At 44.1% G+C, this 17,858-nt stretch overlaps 1 protein-coding gene across 50 annotated transcripts in view; it reads left to right on the forward strand.

Moving 5' to 3' along the window:
* svila (supervillin a) overlaps window positions 1-17,858 on the forward strand; it is a 162,865-nt gene that overhangs the window by 59,936 nt on the left and 85,071 nt on the right. For 25 of the 50 annotated variants that reach the window (XM_036935259.2, XM_036935260.2, XM_036935261.2 and 22 more), the window contains exon 1: window positions 13,788-14,470. The exons of 13 other annotated variants lie outside the window; for them this stretch is intronic. In XM_036935259.2, the coding sequence (XP_036791154.2) occupies window positions 14,407-14,470 (64 nt within the window). In that variant the 5' untranslated portion in view covers window positions 13,788-14,406. Of the gene's footprint in view, window positions 1-1,090; window positions 1,479-13,787; window positions 14,471-17,858 lie in introns of those variants that run through there. 12 more of the 50 variants (XM_036935273.2, XM_090189820.1, XM_090189811.1 and 9 more) reach the window with 2 other exon arrangements.

The raw sequence follows: 17,858 nt of genomic DNA on the forward strand, positions 1-17,858 counted from the left end.
TTCCCTACATAGTACATTCAACATTTACACACACCGCATACCCATCAGCTCAGACAGATCCAGCTCAGAGGCCCAGCTCATGAGCTCCGTCAGCAGCAGATTTGAATTTACAATGGACAATGAATGTGTTTTATGCAACAAATGTTATCGCATCGATTCTTTCTCTAATCAACCCGAATCGCACCGACTCGTTTCAAACTAAAATGCATATTTCCCGTATCAAGAGTCCATGGATCTAGATGCGTATCGAATCATCTCGAAAGGGAAACATGCACATCCCTAACAGCCTCTTCAACCACCCCTTTACCTCCTTGTCATTACTTCAAAATGTTCCTGCTGTGGCCTGTGGAATGTTGTCCCACTCCTCTTCAATGGCTGTGAGAAGTTGCTGAATATTGGCGGGAACTGGAACACACTTTCGTACAAGTCGATCCAGAGCATCCGAAACATGCTCAATAGGTGACATGTCTGGTGAGTATCCTTGCAACATGGGGCTGTGCATTATCATGCTGAAACATGAGGTGATGGCGGCGGATGAATGGCACGACAATGGGCCTCATGATCCTGTTATGGTAACTCTGTGCATTCAAATTGCCATCTCAATTGTGTTTGTTGTCCATAGCTTATTCCAGCCCATACCATAACCCCACCGCCACAATAGGGTACTCTGTTCACAACATTGACATCGGCAAACCGCTCGCCCACACTACGCCATACTGCCATCTGCTCTGTACAACTCAAACTGGTATTCATCCAGTGTGCTAGTGGCCATCGAAGGTAAGCATTTGCCCACAACTTTGTTACGATGCTAAACTGCAGTCAGGTCAAGACCCTTGTGTGGTGGCTGGTCTCAGATGATCCCGCAGACGAAGAAGCCGGATGTGGAGTTCCTGGGCTTGCGCGGTTACACATGGTCTGCGGTTGTGAGATCGGTTGGAAGTACTTCCATATTCTCTAAAACCACGTTGGAGATGCCCCCCCACCCCGTCCTATCCTCTCTTCTGTGTTTTGATTGATCTAGCCTGAGTGGGAAAGCACCGTTCTAAATTTGTCAGCTCCCTGAATCATGCCTGCTGCAGATATAACTGCCACACATGGGGGAGGGGGAGCAAGAGGGGGAGTGAGGGGGGGGTGACTGTCGTTCTAACGGTGCTGGCAACTCGTGCATCATGTCAGTCGTGTCCTACTAGCCCTTCTGTGCTTAGCTGTGATCTTCTCCCAGACCCACTGTGGAACTATCCGGCCCCCAAAGACCCAACCCACTAGAGACCTACCCCCACGGACTTGCCCCCAGAAGACCTACCCTAACCTAGGAACTACTACCAACAGACCTACCCCAGCCCAGGAAAACCTACCCCAGAAGACCTACCCCAGCCCAGGAAAACCTACCCCAGCCCAGGAAAACCTACCCCAGCCCAGGAAGACCTACCCCAGCCCAGGCACTACACGGTCACGTCTAATCTGAGAGGAAAACTGAAGTAAGGAGTTGAGTTGGGGAAATGTAGGGGGAAGGTTTGTGAGGAGAAGATGCCCAGCCCTATGACATGTCCGATCCACTTTCTCGTGAGATGTGGGTCTTTCCACGCTCGTATACTGCTTCAGATGGATTATACCACAGATTAATGTGGTGAAGTGTGAAAAGCTTTAGAATAGGTCAAATTGCTATTTGGGTAGTTGGTTTGTGTGTGTGTGTGAGAGAGACAGTAAAGGACTGGGACATAGCTCTGTCATGACCTGACAGTACAGCTGCACATTGTCCTGTACCTGTTCTGCTCTCTCGGTCAGGATCAGAATACACAGGACAGAAATAGAGCACAACTGCCCTGACGAGGAACGCGCGCATGCTTGCTCATAGGACTATGGCAACATAAACAAATGTAGGGTTGGGAATTGCCAGGGACCTCATGCTACAAAGTCATCACAATACTTAGTATCAATTCTGTATGTATTGCGATTCGATACTGTAACTTTGTGATTTGATGTTCCAAACATATTACTCACTATGCTTTGTCTGCTGGCGAGAGACAGCGCATGAGAAGATTTAGTTCTCATCGGTCATGGAAATAATTGCTGAAATCATGTTGGCTCACTATTTTAAAAAGATTGAGAACAAGCTATAGGATGAAAAATACAAGAGTTTTAGCGCAAGTACAGCCAACTAGCACTTTCGTGGCAAAAGTCTATTCATTTATTTGTGTAATGTAGATTTTTATAGATCTCATCCTAGATCAGTACCATCCTAGATCAGTACCACATTAAGATGGCTTTGCGTATACAAATCCAGAGTTGAAATGTGATCTTGAGGCCGATTTAACACTGGTGAGGGCGCTTCATTATTTACTTAACATCTCTCAGATGGATATCACCTGTGGTCTGGACAAGACACCTCTTAAGTGTGTGTCGTATCCTGTGTACTTAAGTGTCTATTTAGCACCATTCCATAAATACCCAGTTTAAGCGTTATCTAACTGATCTAATTTCCGGGTGGCTTCAGGCTTGGGTGTGAGAGAGTCCTGATGCCGTCCCTGTTCAGCACCCCCCCCCCCCCCCAAATAAGCCTTTCACCACTTTTACTTTGTTGCCATGGCATCTGCCATCAGCTGTTTGTAATCGAGTCCGAGCCCCAGGAATTCACCCTCCGTGACCATCCAATCTTTCCAGGCGTTTACTGGAAGCACTTATATACTATAGCTGTTGTCTTGGCAGAGACTGTTACTTCGCATTCCGATCACTTCATGTGATGACCCTGGGAGAAGTCCATTTAAATGGATCCTTCTGAGATGGAGAAAGAACTAGGTGTTTTGTGTGTTATACTAGTGCAATTAAGATTGCAAATCGTCTCCCACTGCAATGAGTGCTGACATGATGACCGTCACATCTCTCTCCAATTTTAATAAAGGTGCCCATGCAATCTGAGGATAGATGCGGATGTAGACTGGATTGTAGAGCTCGTTTACCTCGGCGCTGCCAGAAACAGAAACAAATCCTATCACCATGCATCTCTCAGCCAAGTGAGGAAGTAGACGCACTGTTGTGGACAGGAGAGTACTCCAACTTGACAAGTCTCGTGTTGTTGACCTTCTCTTCATTTAGCTTGGTGATATCTTCGTCATCACACACTCCCAATAGGTCTGTTATTAATAAGAGGTTTGTTTTTGACGGCCTTGTTTGGTCTCTCCAGTGATGGGTGTCCATAGAGAAGGCTTGCAGCGGAACAGAATGTTCAAGAGTACTGACAACAAATCGCCTGGTCTTAAGGACATGTGAGACTAACAAGAACTACTGCTATGTGCAATAGATCACCTGCTAGGCGTGTAACCGTTAGAAAACAAACCTAAAGTGAATTTCAGAGACGACAGAGCGTCCAACCGCTGCAACCGACAACATTTGTTTTGCTCTGTCTTGTCATTTAAGATGGGTTGGGACTGGGGAGGCCTCGTGTTCAGATCACGGTTGTGTCGAGTGTGTCACACAATAACTAAGTGTTTTGCAATAGGACATCTGTTCTTCTTGGAACCTCCCCTGTTTCACTCAGGTTCAAGCGTGGGTCTGTCTCCCTATTGAATTGGATCCTGGCCTACCTGACTGTGTAGTGTAGGCTCTCTAATGGCCGTCCTGAGGTTAAGGGTCAGCTTATTGAGTGACATGTCCAACATCCCAACAGCCTGATGGTCCATGACACAGAGGTGTACCTGAGCCAGAGCCAGCCGTGCAGGAGGAAGCCTCAGACCAAAGCCAGAGGAGAGTCTTAACATATCGTTCTGGCTTGACCACGCAAGACATTGGCCGTGTCAGAATACTTGCGTTCTTTAGACTGGGTGGTTAGTGATAGGTTCATCTTAAATATATCAAACTAAATCAATTGTTTTGGGACAAAACATTTGCTTAACCTCATCTAAATTTAGTAATGAATTATGTGTCGATCGAGCAAATTGAGATTAAACTGCTCGGTGTAACCCTAGATTATAAACCGACATAGTCGAAACATATTGATTTAAACGGTAGCGAAAAGGTCTGTCTGTAATAAAGCTCTGCTTTCTTGACATCATAATCCACCAAACCAGTCCTACAGGCCCTAGTTTTCACACCTAGATTACTGCCCTGTTATATGGTCAAGTGCTACAAATAAGGACATAGGCAAATGTATAGTGGCCCAGAACAGAGCAGCACATATGGCCCTTAAAAGTACACAGAGGGCTTACATCAAAAACATGCATGTCAACCTCTCCTGGCTCAAAGTAGAGAGATTGACTGACTGCATCACTACTGGTCTTTGAGCGGTATTGACGTATATTCAAAGTACCAAACTGTCTGTTCAAATGACTAGCACACATCTCAGACACCCATACATTACCCCTCAAGACATGCTACCAGGGGTCTCTTCACAGTCCCCAAGTCCAGGACAGAGGCTAGGAAACACACAGTACTATATAGAGCCATGACTACATAGAATGCTCTCCCACCTCAGGTAACTCAAGCTAGCAATACAATCAGATAAAGAAATGAATTTGTATTACTTAATGTTTTGGACCCCAGGAAGAGTAGCTGCTGCCTTGGCAACAGCAAATGGGGAGCCTAATAAATGACTGGATACTAAATGATAGGCATCTTGAGTGTGCCAGGATGTTATACTCATTTTGGCTTTTCATCTAGTACAATTCGCTGCGCACTTGAGGAAGACAACAGCTGATAATCTGATATGGTGACGCGCTGTGCCAAAATGAACGAATAGCAGGAATCCATGCAATTGTGCAATAGGTGACGCGTTCTCAATGTGGATGAGCATGGTATATTATTTGTTGCTTACTGCATTTGATTTTACTATACAATATGTTCTATGTAGTACGATTAGTACACAGTATGCAGTTTAAGTAGGCAAGACTGATTTTTCACATTTCTGACTTTTTACACCATACATTTTCCCTGACACCCAAAAGACAGGAAAATGGTCCAATTCACACACTTATCAAGAGAACATCCCTACAGCCTCTGATCTGGCGGAGTGTATGAGTGTGCCCCTGCCTCTCCGTCAATAAATAAAAAAAGAAAAGAAAATTGTGCCGTCTGGTTTGCTTAATATAAGGAATTTGAAGTGGTTTATTCTTTTGATTCTTAAGTATATTTACAACCAAATATTTGTAGACCTTTACCCAAGTAGTATTTGACTGGGTGACTTTTACTTGAGTCATTTTCTATTACGTTATCTTTTAGTCAAGTATGACAGTTGAGTACTTTTTCCACCACTGCGTATATGAACTGTAACTCTGTAAAATCTTGGAAATTGTTGCATGTAGCATTATTTTCTGTTGTTCAGTGTGTGTACATGCATACATACATACATGCATGCATACATACATACAGTAGCAGTCAAAAGTTTAGACACCTACTCATTCAAGGTTATTTTTTTTTATTTTATTTTTTTGTAGAATAATAGTGAAGACATCAACTATGAAATAACACCTGTGGAATCATGTAGTAACCAAAAAGTGTTGAACAAATTTGAGATTCTAGCCACCCTCTAGCCTTGATGACAGCTTTGCACACCCTTGGCATTCTCTCAACCAGCTTCATGAGGCACTGCTACCAAATACACTCAAATAGTATGTAAACTTCTGACCCACTGGGAATGTGATGAAAGAAATAAAAGCTGAAATTCATTCACACCAGCTCTGTCAGGAGGAATGGGCCAAAATTCACCCAATTTATTGTGGGAAGCTTGTGGAAGGCTACCCAAAACATTTGTCCCAAGTTAAACAATTTAAAGGCGATGCTACACTCAATTAGTATTTGGTATGTAAACTTCTGACCCACTGGGTATGTGATGAAATAGATAAATCATTCTCTCTACTATTATTCTGACGTTTCACAATCTTAAAATAAAGTGGTGATCTTAATTGACCTAAAACAGAGATTTTTTTTTTTTAACCAGGATTAAATGTCAGGAATTGTGAAAAACTGAGTTTTTAAATGTATTTGGCTAAGGTGTATGTAAACTTCCAACTTCAACTGTATATATGTATGTATATAATTAATTTTGTACTTATAGCCTCCCATAGCATGAAACCTAATTACCAGTACCTTATTTATGCACTTTCTGACCTACATTTACATGTTAGTAATTCAGCAGACACTCTTATTCAGAGCGACTTAGTGCATTCATCTTAAGACCGCTAGGTGGGGCAACCACATGTCACGGGCATAGTAAGTACAATTTTCCTCAAAGTAGTTATCAGCAAAGTCCTTTGCTTGTAACTTAAATGTCACGAGAGGGTAGAACGCGTTTCAAATGTGCTTGTTACACTGAGCTGGTTGTAATCTAAGATATCAATGTGAGTATGTTATGATTTGAAACATATTGGTGACATTTGGACTAAGGTTGCGTAGAATAGCAGAAGTGTCAACATTGCGCTGTGTAGAATAGCTGAGGTAAGCGGTCATACTGTATTCTTGTAGACAGCAGCGATGATGTATAGAGGGATCTATAAACAGCTGTGGCACACATGCGCGCGCACAATTGTCATAGACGGATTTAAATGGCATGTAAGCCATAGCACAGACAACTGACTCCGATAGTCACCACACACAGAGAGGGAGATTGGTCAGTCTCGGCAAGCTAGGATACATTTTCCTACAGGTGTGGGGGGAGAGAGCAGAGCTCCGAGGAAGTGCCTTCCAGTGTGCGTGATCTATCTCTGTATCCAGGATCCCCTGGGGTTTAGCCTCCTGTCTGGTAGCACTTATTCCAGTTCTAACAGTAACATCAGGACTGTCAGCTCTGCTGCTTATAAATGGAACAGACCCTTACCAGATATGTGTTGATTGGGTTCTGGCTGCACTGTTTAGAATCATTTTGGAATGTACTGTGATTCTTCTATTTGTTTTTTTGTTTTTTTATCAAAGTTTCACCAGCTGCACAGGGCTTTTAAAGGGGGATTCATTTGAGAAACAAACGAGGGGAGAAAGGTCTGGGAACAGACGGGGAGAGGAGGGCTGGAATTTGTAAGATGTCTACGTTCCAATGGAGCTTCATTTGAGCTCTCCATTTTAAATTGGTCTAACTTATTGTGCCCTACATCCCATTGAATTAGTATGGCCCTTTCCTTGTTTTTTTAATGGTTATTTAACGCCATCGGAAGAGAGCTGAGCAAATAATGTCAAAGTAACCGGTCAAAGGTTCATGGGGATATGAAATATGCCGACTTTCTGGTACATTACTGTACTCTTCTGGCATCTACCCTAAAACCTTTCCTTTTGTGTATTGAGTTTCCACACAGTCATTTCTCTGGGAATAGGTACAGCTTCTCGGTTTTGGCCAGCAGAATCTTCTGGTGTTTCAGTTCATTTGTCTTCCAATGGCACAACCTCCTACCCTGCTGGCTTACCTTTTGACTGTTATGGCCTTGATTCTGGCTGACCAGTGGCTGAAAAATGAAAGATACTAAATAAAGGGTTCCAAAATCGGCATCTGTCCTAGTCCCAGCTTTTCCCATACACTAAACAAAAATGGGATGACAGTTCCTGGGAAGATTGCCGGGTGGGAATGGAATGGGAAGAACACCAGGAATGCTTTGGCAAATGGGATCGGCCGGGGCCTCCCGAGTGGCGCAGTGGTCTAAGGCACTGCGGCGCAATGCTAGAGGCGTCAGTACAGACCCAGGTTCGTTGGTGTGGTTGGCTTCCGGGCTAAGCGGGCGGGTGTGTTAAGAGCGTGGTTAGGCGGGTCATTTTGAAGGACGCATGACTCAACCTTCACCTTCCGAGCCCGTTGGGGAATTTCAGCGACGAGACGAGATCAAAACTGGTGAGGGGAAAAAAGGCGTACAAATAATAATTTTAAAATGGGTTTGGTGAAGTGTGCAGGTGGAACTATTTCCCAAGGTCTACAGTAAATTCAAATCTCATGACGGGTTTCAACTCTTGAGCTGCATGCTGTTGACCAACACTTTGGGGGTAGTCGGCACACATTGTTAGGGATCTCTAAAGAGCATTCAACCTTGAGCCATCGAGAGCCACTTCTTAGGGAAGCTTTTATCTGGGTTATCTTGGGTAAGTCTGTCAAGGGGTGGGGAAACAGGGCATAGCGAGCTAGTGTTTACGGATGGAGTTGGACGAAGTTATCTTGGTCCTTCTATTTGTGGCAGTTGTATCTGAGAAAAGGCTTGTGTACAGTAAGCTGAGGCCAGGATCGGTTTGGAAAGTTTGAAGTTTGTGTGTACTGCCTTGGACATTGCCATGGTCTGGTCTTTTGGGCTAATACACATTGTTCTTGAGTATTACTGGCCTTGGTCCCAATAGAGATGGTCTGGGTAAGTCCAGACCAGGCCTGGGTACCAGCCAGTGAACTGTGACGGTAAATATCCAGTTAGTGACCTCTGCTGCCCAGCCACTCAGCTAACACCTCACCTTATTAGGGTAGATTGAACCGAGTGAGCTGGCTACAAACAAGGCCAACCTATCTTCCAGTGTGTCAGAGTGCGTGCATGTTTTGAAGGGAATGTGTCTGACCTTGTGCAGTTCTCTGACTGTCCAAGGACCAATGACTGTTATGACAGCAAACTGGGACAGTAAATTTAGACCATTGGTCCTTCTACAAGTGTCTGAGGAAATGTAGCACTTCCAAATACTTCCCCATGTGGACTGTCCCTCATGGCATCCTATTCCCTATGAAGTGCACAACAATCGAGACCTTTTTCTTCTTACCCAGAGTCCGATCAACTCACGGTTACTATTTTTATTTCTCTGTGTGCAGTTGGAATGAACTTGAAGGTAGGCAATAACTGGAAGTCTACAAGAACCGCTAGCATGGTAACCCTAGTTAGCAATTGCGCTAACGCTAGTTAGCAACTTCCTTCAAATAGCATGCAGGGAACCAAAAAATGGAATCCGTGAAAGTGGAAAGTGGGATAATTATGTTGCGCTATCCCTTTATAAGCAATCTCGGCAGAAAAAATGATATTTTTTGCAGTGGCAGCTAAATTGAAGGGGAACACTATCTTTACCTCTTCATGCTATGTCTACCTTCTGTATTAGTTTCTGGTTCTGTTTGAGTGATGGACACTGGGCTGAGCACTGCTATGTGTCTGTAGAGACAACATGGCCAAACGTGCTGGACCCCTCCATTGTTATTTTGCCAGAAGAGAGGGATATACAGCATTTCCTGTGGGATAAACAGTAAATCTGGGCTTTATTTCTGAGGGGGAGGCCTGGGATGAGAGGTTGAGTTCTGGGCCCAGATTATGAGACAAACCTGCTAACGTTTCCTGCTTTCCTTCTCCACGTCACGCACGCAAACACACACTATCAACAGGCTTGAGGAGAGACGCTGGGGTCATTTAAAGTGCCATGGCTGTCACTGCATGTCTAAGTGTTTGTATACAGTAATTCAATTCTTATGTTGAATTAATCTGACACCCAGGCATCTGTGTTGTGTATAATTGGTGGGGGAAGTGTGGACATGCTGCTGTTACGATGATATAGGTCTCATCGTTGGCCTGTTTTTGTTCAACATCCAAAAATAAGTGATTTGCTTAGATTGCCTCAAAGCTGGCTTTTGGGTACTGATCAAATTCAAAATTTGTCAAATTGCTGGTGTTTGTTTAGTATTACAAACTCTTCCTCCTTCTCGTCTCCTTATCAGTAACTGTACTAACAAAGATCAAAATGACATGACCTTTCAGACGACAACAACAAAATATGTGCAGCATCATACGCGTCTACATTTTTCAGACAGTATAATTCTGCTTCGGCATGGAACGTTTGGTATTGTTTCCAACAACAACAACAAATTAACTTTAAATAACCTTTAACCTTTTCAGTGGCACTTTGAAACTATATCCAGAGACGGTTTCGTTTTGGCATTTAAAAAGCCTTCATGTACTTTTCAGGCAAACAAATATGCCAAAGCCGAGACGCTTTCAAGGCACCACATTCCATATGTCTGAAAAGGTTATAACATTCATCTCTGGTGGTTTACCTTGAAGATTTGTTTTGGGATGCAGTTGCCAGATTGGGTCACCTTTTTGAGAGTAATCCTGTCTAGTGCCGAGCGACAATGTTTGACTGTCCCCATATCAGCAGCCAGGCGTGTAATTACAAATTAGTGCCCCTCCATTGGACAACAGGACTGGTTACCAGATACTTCTGCATGTGTGCATAAATACTGATAAGTGTTAGCTTGGTCTGTTTTGTACAGTCTTGCCAATTCCTATGCTCATTTGTTGTCATGTTGTGACTAAACAGCACACAGATCTGGGAATGGGCTAGTTGACTGCCTCTGATTCCAAACTACGTTTGGAATCATAGAGCTAGTACAGCAGGGGCCTTCAACCTTCTAGCCCAGGGACCCACTCCCAGGCAAACCGGCGACCCAGAGACCCCCCATCACATCTTATTGTCAGGTGAATGGCAAGGAGAAGTAATCAACATTGTAAAATGAATATATTTTTGTAGATTCATATTTTGCCCTCCACACATTATAATATTGAAATATAAAGATGTTTTATTGTTAAAAACACTGGATAGGGGCAGTGAAATGCCATAGTAGTATAGCGTCTCCCTAGAGCAAATTAGGTTTAAGGGCCTTGCTCAAGGGGACTTTGACAGATTTTTACCCTTATTCGAACTAGCGACCTTTTGGTTAGTGGCCCAACACTCTAGGCACTAGGGTACCTGTCACCCTTAGAAGAGGAAGTCTAAACTTTAACGTAGCCTATTAGATAAAAAGTTAACTTGGAACACCTTTCTGCTAATAACTAAATAAAGGTTGGTGAATTCATTCAGTCCAAGCTCACCAGCGGCACACGCGGCTAGCAACAGAACAAACATGTTGAATATATATATATCTTTTATATATATATACATACATACATACATTACATTACATTACATTACATTACATTACATTACATTACATACATACATACATACATACATACATACATACATACTGTACAAGCCAAAGGTTTGGACACACATACTCATTCAAGGGTTTTTCTTTATTTGTACTATTTTCTACATTGTAGAATAATAGTGAAGACATCACAACTATGAAATAACACATGGAATCATGTAGTAACCAAAAAGTGTTGAACAAATTTGAGATTCTTCAAAGTAGCCACCCTTTGTCTTGATGACAGCTTTGCATACTCTTGGCATTTTCTAAATCGGCTTCATGAGGCTCATTTCAATTTTTTATTTTTATTTACCCTTTATTTAACTAGTCAAGTCGGTAAAGAACAAATTCATATTTACCATGACACCCTACCCAATTAACAGGTGTGCCTTAGAAGTTCATTTGTGGGATTTATTTTTCTCTGCTGCAGAGGAGTTCACTAGTTACCAGCCTCAGACATTGCAGCCCAAATAAATGCTTCAGAGTTCAAATAACAGACACATCTCAACATCAACTGTTCAGAGGAGACTGTGCGAATCAGGGCCTTCAAGGTCGAATAGCTGCAAAGAAACCATTACTAAAGGACACCAATAAGAAGAAGAGACTTGCTTGGGTCAATAAACACAAGCAATGGGCATTAGACCGGAGGAAATCAGTCCAAATGTGAGATTTTTGGTTCCAACCGAAGTGTCTTTGTTAGATGCTGAGTAGGTGCACGGACGATCTTTTCATGTTGTGTTCCCACCGTGAAGGATGGAGGTGTGGGAGTGCTTTGCTGGTGATGCTGTCTGTGATTTATTTAAATTCAAGGCACACATAACCAGCATGGCTACCACATCATTCTGCAGTGATGTGCCATCCCATCTGGTTTGGGCTTAGTCCCACTATCATTTGTTTTTCAAAAGGACCATGACCCAAAACACACCTCCAGGCTGTGTAAAGGCTATTTGACCAAGAAGGAGAGTGATGGAGTGCTGCATCAGATGACCTGGCCTCCACAATCACCCGACCTCAACCCAATTGAGTTGGACTGGGATGAGTTGGATTGCCGAGAGAAGGAAAAGCAACCAACAAGTGTTCAGCACATGTGGGAACTCCTCCAAGACTGTTGGAAAAGCATTCCAGGTGAAGCTGGTTGAGAGAATGCCAAGCGTGTGCAAAGCTGTCATCAAGGCAAAGGGTGGCTACTTTGAAGAATCTCAAATATATTTTGATTTGTTTAGCACTTTTTTGGGGGGGTCACTACATGATTCCATATGTGTTATTTCATAGTTTTGTCTTCACTATTATTCTTGAATGAGTAGGCATGTCAACTTTTGACTGGTATATTTCCCTTGCACTCCCTCCACAGACCCCCGGTTGAATACCCCCGAGCTACAGTTACAGTACAGGTGTTACAGCAGAGCCTGCGTTGGTTTGCCTGCCGATCCTCTGGCACCGTAGGGTCGTCATAGTTTAATGACTGATGTAATAGTACTGTTAGTCTGCAGGTCTGGTATGCATCAGATGGTGATAGATTTCTGTGGTCAAGGGGGACCAAAAGGCTTTGGTATCCTGTCCTGTAAGGCTGTTAGCCCCACCAAGCCCCTCTGTGGTGACCCAACCACACCTGTGTTCAAAAAGTATTATTTTTTTATTTGAATTTATTCTGCTGTGCTTGATTGCGATTACCTGATGGAATGGGACCAATGGTATAGTCCCTAAAGTGCAATCCCTGCCCCATCTGGCACTCCAGACAGTCTCAATCAAACGCTAAAAGTTTTGGAAAGTAAACCATAACATTAGAACCCAGGTCTGGACCCAGCAGGAGAGGCATGAGTACAATGTCGGCTTCTTCCCAGGCTTCTCTCCAGACTCAACACTGCATTCCTCCAGTGACAGAGTCCAGTCCTCCTCCTCTATCTATATGGGGATGAATGTTAAGAGTGAGTATGGGTCTGCGGTGGTTATGGTTGTCCTATGGCTGAGCTTGCAGGGCGTCTTGCTGCCTCTAGGGACAGTAGAGAGTTAAAATGTTTCACCCGTTCAAGAAAATGCTTGTTGTTGTATTGGGTGTAGAGAAACATGTCTCCTAAGTATTTCCACAACTAATTGGTTTCAATGCTTTGTATTTCAATCTACATATTGGAATATAACTGATAATTATCTAAAAAATAAATTCCCACGTTGGGTCTCTGAGGTTGGTCAGATGGAATCTCTTACTACGGTTAATGCTGTTATTAGTGTATAGTAGACTACAGACAAACGTATAGCTGTCTCACCTGCCGTGTTACTTAGCTGTGAGTGTGTTGGTGTGCCCAGACCAGATGAGCTCACCACGGAGGGAGAGAGAAGAGTCCAAACCTGCCACCTCTAATAAACTGATCTGACGTCACACCTGGGTTCAAGTAGGATGTGTTTGGACACTGCTACTGCAGTGTTGGGTTGGTGACATTTATTGGCTGAGGAATCAAAGTAATTGTCGGTCTCCCTGTGTGTGTGTACCCTTAGTGTAAATCTGCAGGTCTGAACTTGAATCCTCCCTATCCCTCTGACTACACTATCTCATTCACTTTCTGTGATCACACACTACTGCTCTTTTGGATTCTCTAGGGATGGACGGCCATTGTTTTTACCATAATGATACGGTTAGTCAGATGGACAATCCCATGACTGGCGCTCCATAATCGCCTATTTCACATTCTCTCTGCCTCTCATCTTCCGTCTCTCTCTTAGCCTCTCCATCCCTCTGTCTCCCTTTCCTTTGCTCACTCTCTCTCTCTCTGCTCCTTCGTTTTGTCACCACTGAGGGATGAGTGGAATTTATCATCTAGCTGAGACTGTAATTTTGTCTTCTCATCTCTCTCTCTCTCTCTCACCCTCCCCTTGCTCTGTAGCGTCCCACTGCTGCCTTGTCACTGGGCCAAGAGAACACAGCAGCACATTCTCAGTACTTCCACTCTACAGTATATACCTTTCTGAGTCTGTCTGCAGGAGATAGAGGGACACCCAGCCTCTCGGGTCCAATCTGTGAGCCATGGGGCCTAGCTAATTTCTTGCATGTAATCAGATTAGCAGGCACTGAGCAGCTTGAGTTAGGCTGCACTGGAGGATGTCTGTTTAGTATTAGCCGTTAGCCAGTTTGCTATTAGCGTTACTGCTGAAGGAGACTAGAGGGGAGCTGTCAAGAGACTCTGCTCCACTCTAACTGCACAGAGAGAACCAACGCTGCACTGCAGCCCCAACCACGCGCTACTACTGCTGATCGGGGATCAGCTCCCCCACTCTACTCTTTCTCTCCCTGCCCTTTCTCTAACACTACCTGACTCACTCCCTTCTCCTTCTGCGCCTCTCTCTCTCTCTGTGCTGAGGGCAGCTCGTCCCGGGGCACCGACTGACTGCGTTTTTTGTTTCTCTGCATCACCTTGCAGTCAGTTGCCTGCCTGCGGGTCGGACTTCAGCACTTCTCTCTTTCCAGCTTTCTTTCTCTATCCCTCTCTTCTATCGGTCCTCTGTACCTACCTGGTCTTGCAAGAATGTATCGGAACGCAAACCCGTGGATCTCAAACTACCTGAGCCATGTCAAGTTCTGCAGACAAGGTAAGATGGAGCTAGTGCTGAGGATGGGGCTTTGGGTCTGGGACTGAGGAGGGGTGCTTTGGGTCTGGGACTGAGGAGGTGGGCTTTGGGTCTGGGACTGAGGAGAGGGGCTTTGGGTCTGGGACTGAGGAGGTGGGCTTTGGGTCTGGGACTGAGGAGGTGGGCTTTGGGTCTGGGACTGAGGAGGGGGGCTTTGGGTCTGGGACTGAGGAGGTGGGCTTTGGGTCTGGGACTGAGGAGGTGGGCTTTGGGTCTGGGACTGAGGATGGGGCTTTGGGTCTGGGACTGAGGATGGGGCTGGGGCTGTAGCCTGAGGAAAGTGAGGCAAAATGGTCTCTTAACTGGCCCCGTTTCCAGTTGTCCTTGCGCTGTCTGCAGCTGTAGCCTCCAAGGACGTAACAGTCGATAAGGGACTCTCTCTGACTGCAGGAGGAGGGAGAGTTATTTCTGGGCTCTACTTTCTGTCTCCAGTTTATTTGGACAGTTATGTCAGAGATATTATGTTTTCCTGTGTGTAGTTAGTTGCACATGCCTGAGTGTGTTCGTCAGACTGTGTGACAAGAACTCTGAGTGCGTGTGTGTGGCCTGTGGCCTATGTTTCTCATTCTCACAATTGTACACAATTCCCGCTCTCAGTAATGCGTCCAGAGAGTGGAACTGGGTGTTGAGTGGTGGTTCTGCTTGGTTAACTGGCTGATAATTCACAACAGGTGTTCCTGGTGCCCCAACACCATTGGTTCCCAGCCATTACAACCCAGTAGGTGACCCCGTGTCCCAAATGGCAACCCATTCCCTGCATAGTGCACTTTTGGCCTATGGTCAAAAGTAGTGCACTAGGGAATAGGGTGCATTTGGGACACAACTGGGGTCTGGTGGGTTGGGGGGTTGATGTGTGTATTAGCATACATTTGACACACAGCAGTGTCCAGACCAATACTTAGCCATCAGTCATTTGTTCAGCATTTGACTACTAGCGCACCGCTAACGAGTCCACCATGGCAAATAAAGGTTCAATTTAAAAAATAATAATACAAGTGCAATGGTCTTGCTAATGAAATGAGACTAGGCTTGGTTAGCCATTCATTGTCTTGATTGATTGTCTATAATTGGCATACAGTATTAGGATCTACCGTAGGCTAAGGGGTTTAAGGCTTTGATTGGCTCAGTCTCACCTGATTTAGCTACCCCTCCTAGTATTTATAAATCTAAACTAAACCCTTCCCTTTATCTCTGATGCTGGGGGAGGTCAGTGTGTGTGTGTGGTAGAAGATGGGGGTAGTAAGAGTTGTGACGTAAGTGATCCCGTTGTCGTTTTAGTGACATTTCTTTTTGGGCTCTCTCTAGTTCGGGGCTGCTCTGCTCAGGGTAATCCCCTCTAAACAGGGACATATGCTCTTGAATGGTCATTTCTGCACACACTTAATTGATCAGCCCCATGTGGTTTTATTGCCCTCTCAAGTGTTAGTACTTTGTGTATAGAACCTGTAGTATTAAGTCTGTAAATGACAAGGAGAAAGAACTTACTCAGAACAGTAAACGGTCATTTCGCCCTCATAGCGACATGCAGTGTGTTTATCACTTAATTGATCAGCCCCATGTGGTTGACCACTGCTAGAACATCCAGGATTAGACCCCTTCATTGATGAATGGGATCACTTGATCCAAATGTTTCACTTTCACGACAGGGGTATCAAATCGGCACGCTGGCCATATTGGAAAAAATACCACATATTTGTGGGCCCTACATTGCCTACGTTTGTTTTTACAAAACACTTATATACAACTGGCCCAAAGATTGCCTTTTTATAATGTCCGCTCATGTACATAGGATGCTCTATATAGCATTTTAACATCTTAAAACAAGATAAATAATTTGTCCACCCTAATCAAAAAGTGTTTTAATAACTGTAAATAACAAAAACGTAGCTACAGTGTAACCTTTTTGTCTTTGCATTGCATGGATCACCAGTGTGGTTGGCTGCAGCATTGTTGTATGGTGCCCTCAAAATGTCTTAGGCCTAGTTGAGTAGTCAGCCCAGGTTACTGCTCTAATGTTGCTGTAATAGGCCTATATGTTTTATTTTAAATTATTTTTGCAGGTTTTGTTTTTTTAGTTAGTTATTGTCAAGCTTAAGAAACTGAAGCCAGACTGCAACATTTTAGTAGCCTAGCTAGGACTGTGTGGCATGTGCCTGAACACTATCCCTCTGCTGTGCGCTGTATATGGGACACATGAAAGTAGCATACCACCCTGCATCCCGCTGCTGACTTGCCTCTGAAGCTAACCAGCTCTGGATGGGAGACCAGATGCTGCTGGAAGCTGTGTTGTAGGGCCAGTAGGAGGCACTCTTTCCTCTATTAAAAAGAATGTATCCCAATGCCTAAGGTCAGTGATTAGGGACATTGCCCTGTGTAGGGTGCTGTCTTTCAGATGGGATGTTAAACGGGTTTCCTGACTCTCTGTGGTCACTAAAGATCCCATGGCATTTATCGTAAGAGTAGGGGTGTTAACCCCCGCGTCCTGACTACATTCCTAATCTGGTTCTCATACCCGTCATGGCCACCTAATCATCCCCAGCTTCCTATTGGCTCATTCATCCCCTGTGACTATTCCCCAGTTCGTTGCTATAAATGCTCTGTCAATTTACCTGGTAACACGAAAGCAATGCAATTGATGTTGAATTCCCGACACAAACGCATCAGGCTGTAACTTCATAAAGTAGATGACTTTACTCCGCTGTTGACTCATTTATACTCGCTTGTGTGTCCTATTGTCCTTTAGTAGTAATTTATACCCATGCATGAATCCTTTGTCTTCTAACTTATTGACAACCAAGATTACATTTTCTGTAGGTTAAAGCAATGACCCATTGGAACCCAAACTTTGCATGGACGTTTCGCTTACAACACGTTTATACAGTGCCTTGCGAAAGTATTCGGCCCCCTTGAACTTTGCGACCTTTTGCCACATTTCAGGCTTCAAACATAAAGATATAAAACTGTATTTTTTTGTGAAGAATCAACAACAAGTGGGACACAATCATGAAGTGGAACGACATTTATTGGATATTTCAAACTTTTTTAACAAATCAAAAACTGAAAAATTGGGCGTGCAAAATTATTCAGCCCCTTTACTTTCAGTGCAGCAAACTCTCTCCAGAAGTTCAGTGAGGATCTCTGAATGATCCAATGTTGACCTAAATTACTAATGATGATAAATACAATCCACCTGTGTGTAATCAAGTCTCCGTATAAATGCACCTGCACTGTGATAGTCTCAGAGGTCCGTTAAAAGCGCAGAGAGCATCATGAAGAACAAGGAACACACCAGGCAGGTCCGAGATACTTTTGTGAAGAAGTTTAAAGCTGGATTTGGATACAAAAAGAT

This window comes from Oncorhynchus mykiss, chromosome 11 (assembly GCF_057628025.1).
Source record: "Oncorhynchus mykiss isolate SJ-2025 chromosome 11, ASM5762802v1, whole genome shotgun sequence".
NCBI classification, from domain to species: domain Eukaryota; kingdom Metazoa; phylum Chordata; class Actinopteri; order Salmoniformes; family Salmonidae; genus Oncorhynchus; species Oncorhynchus mykiss.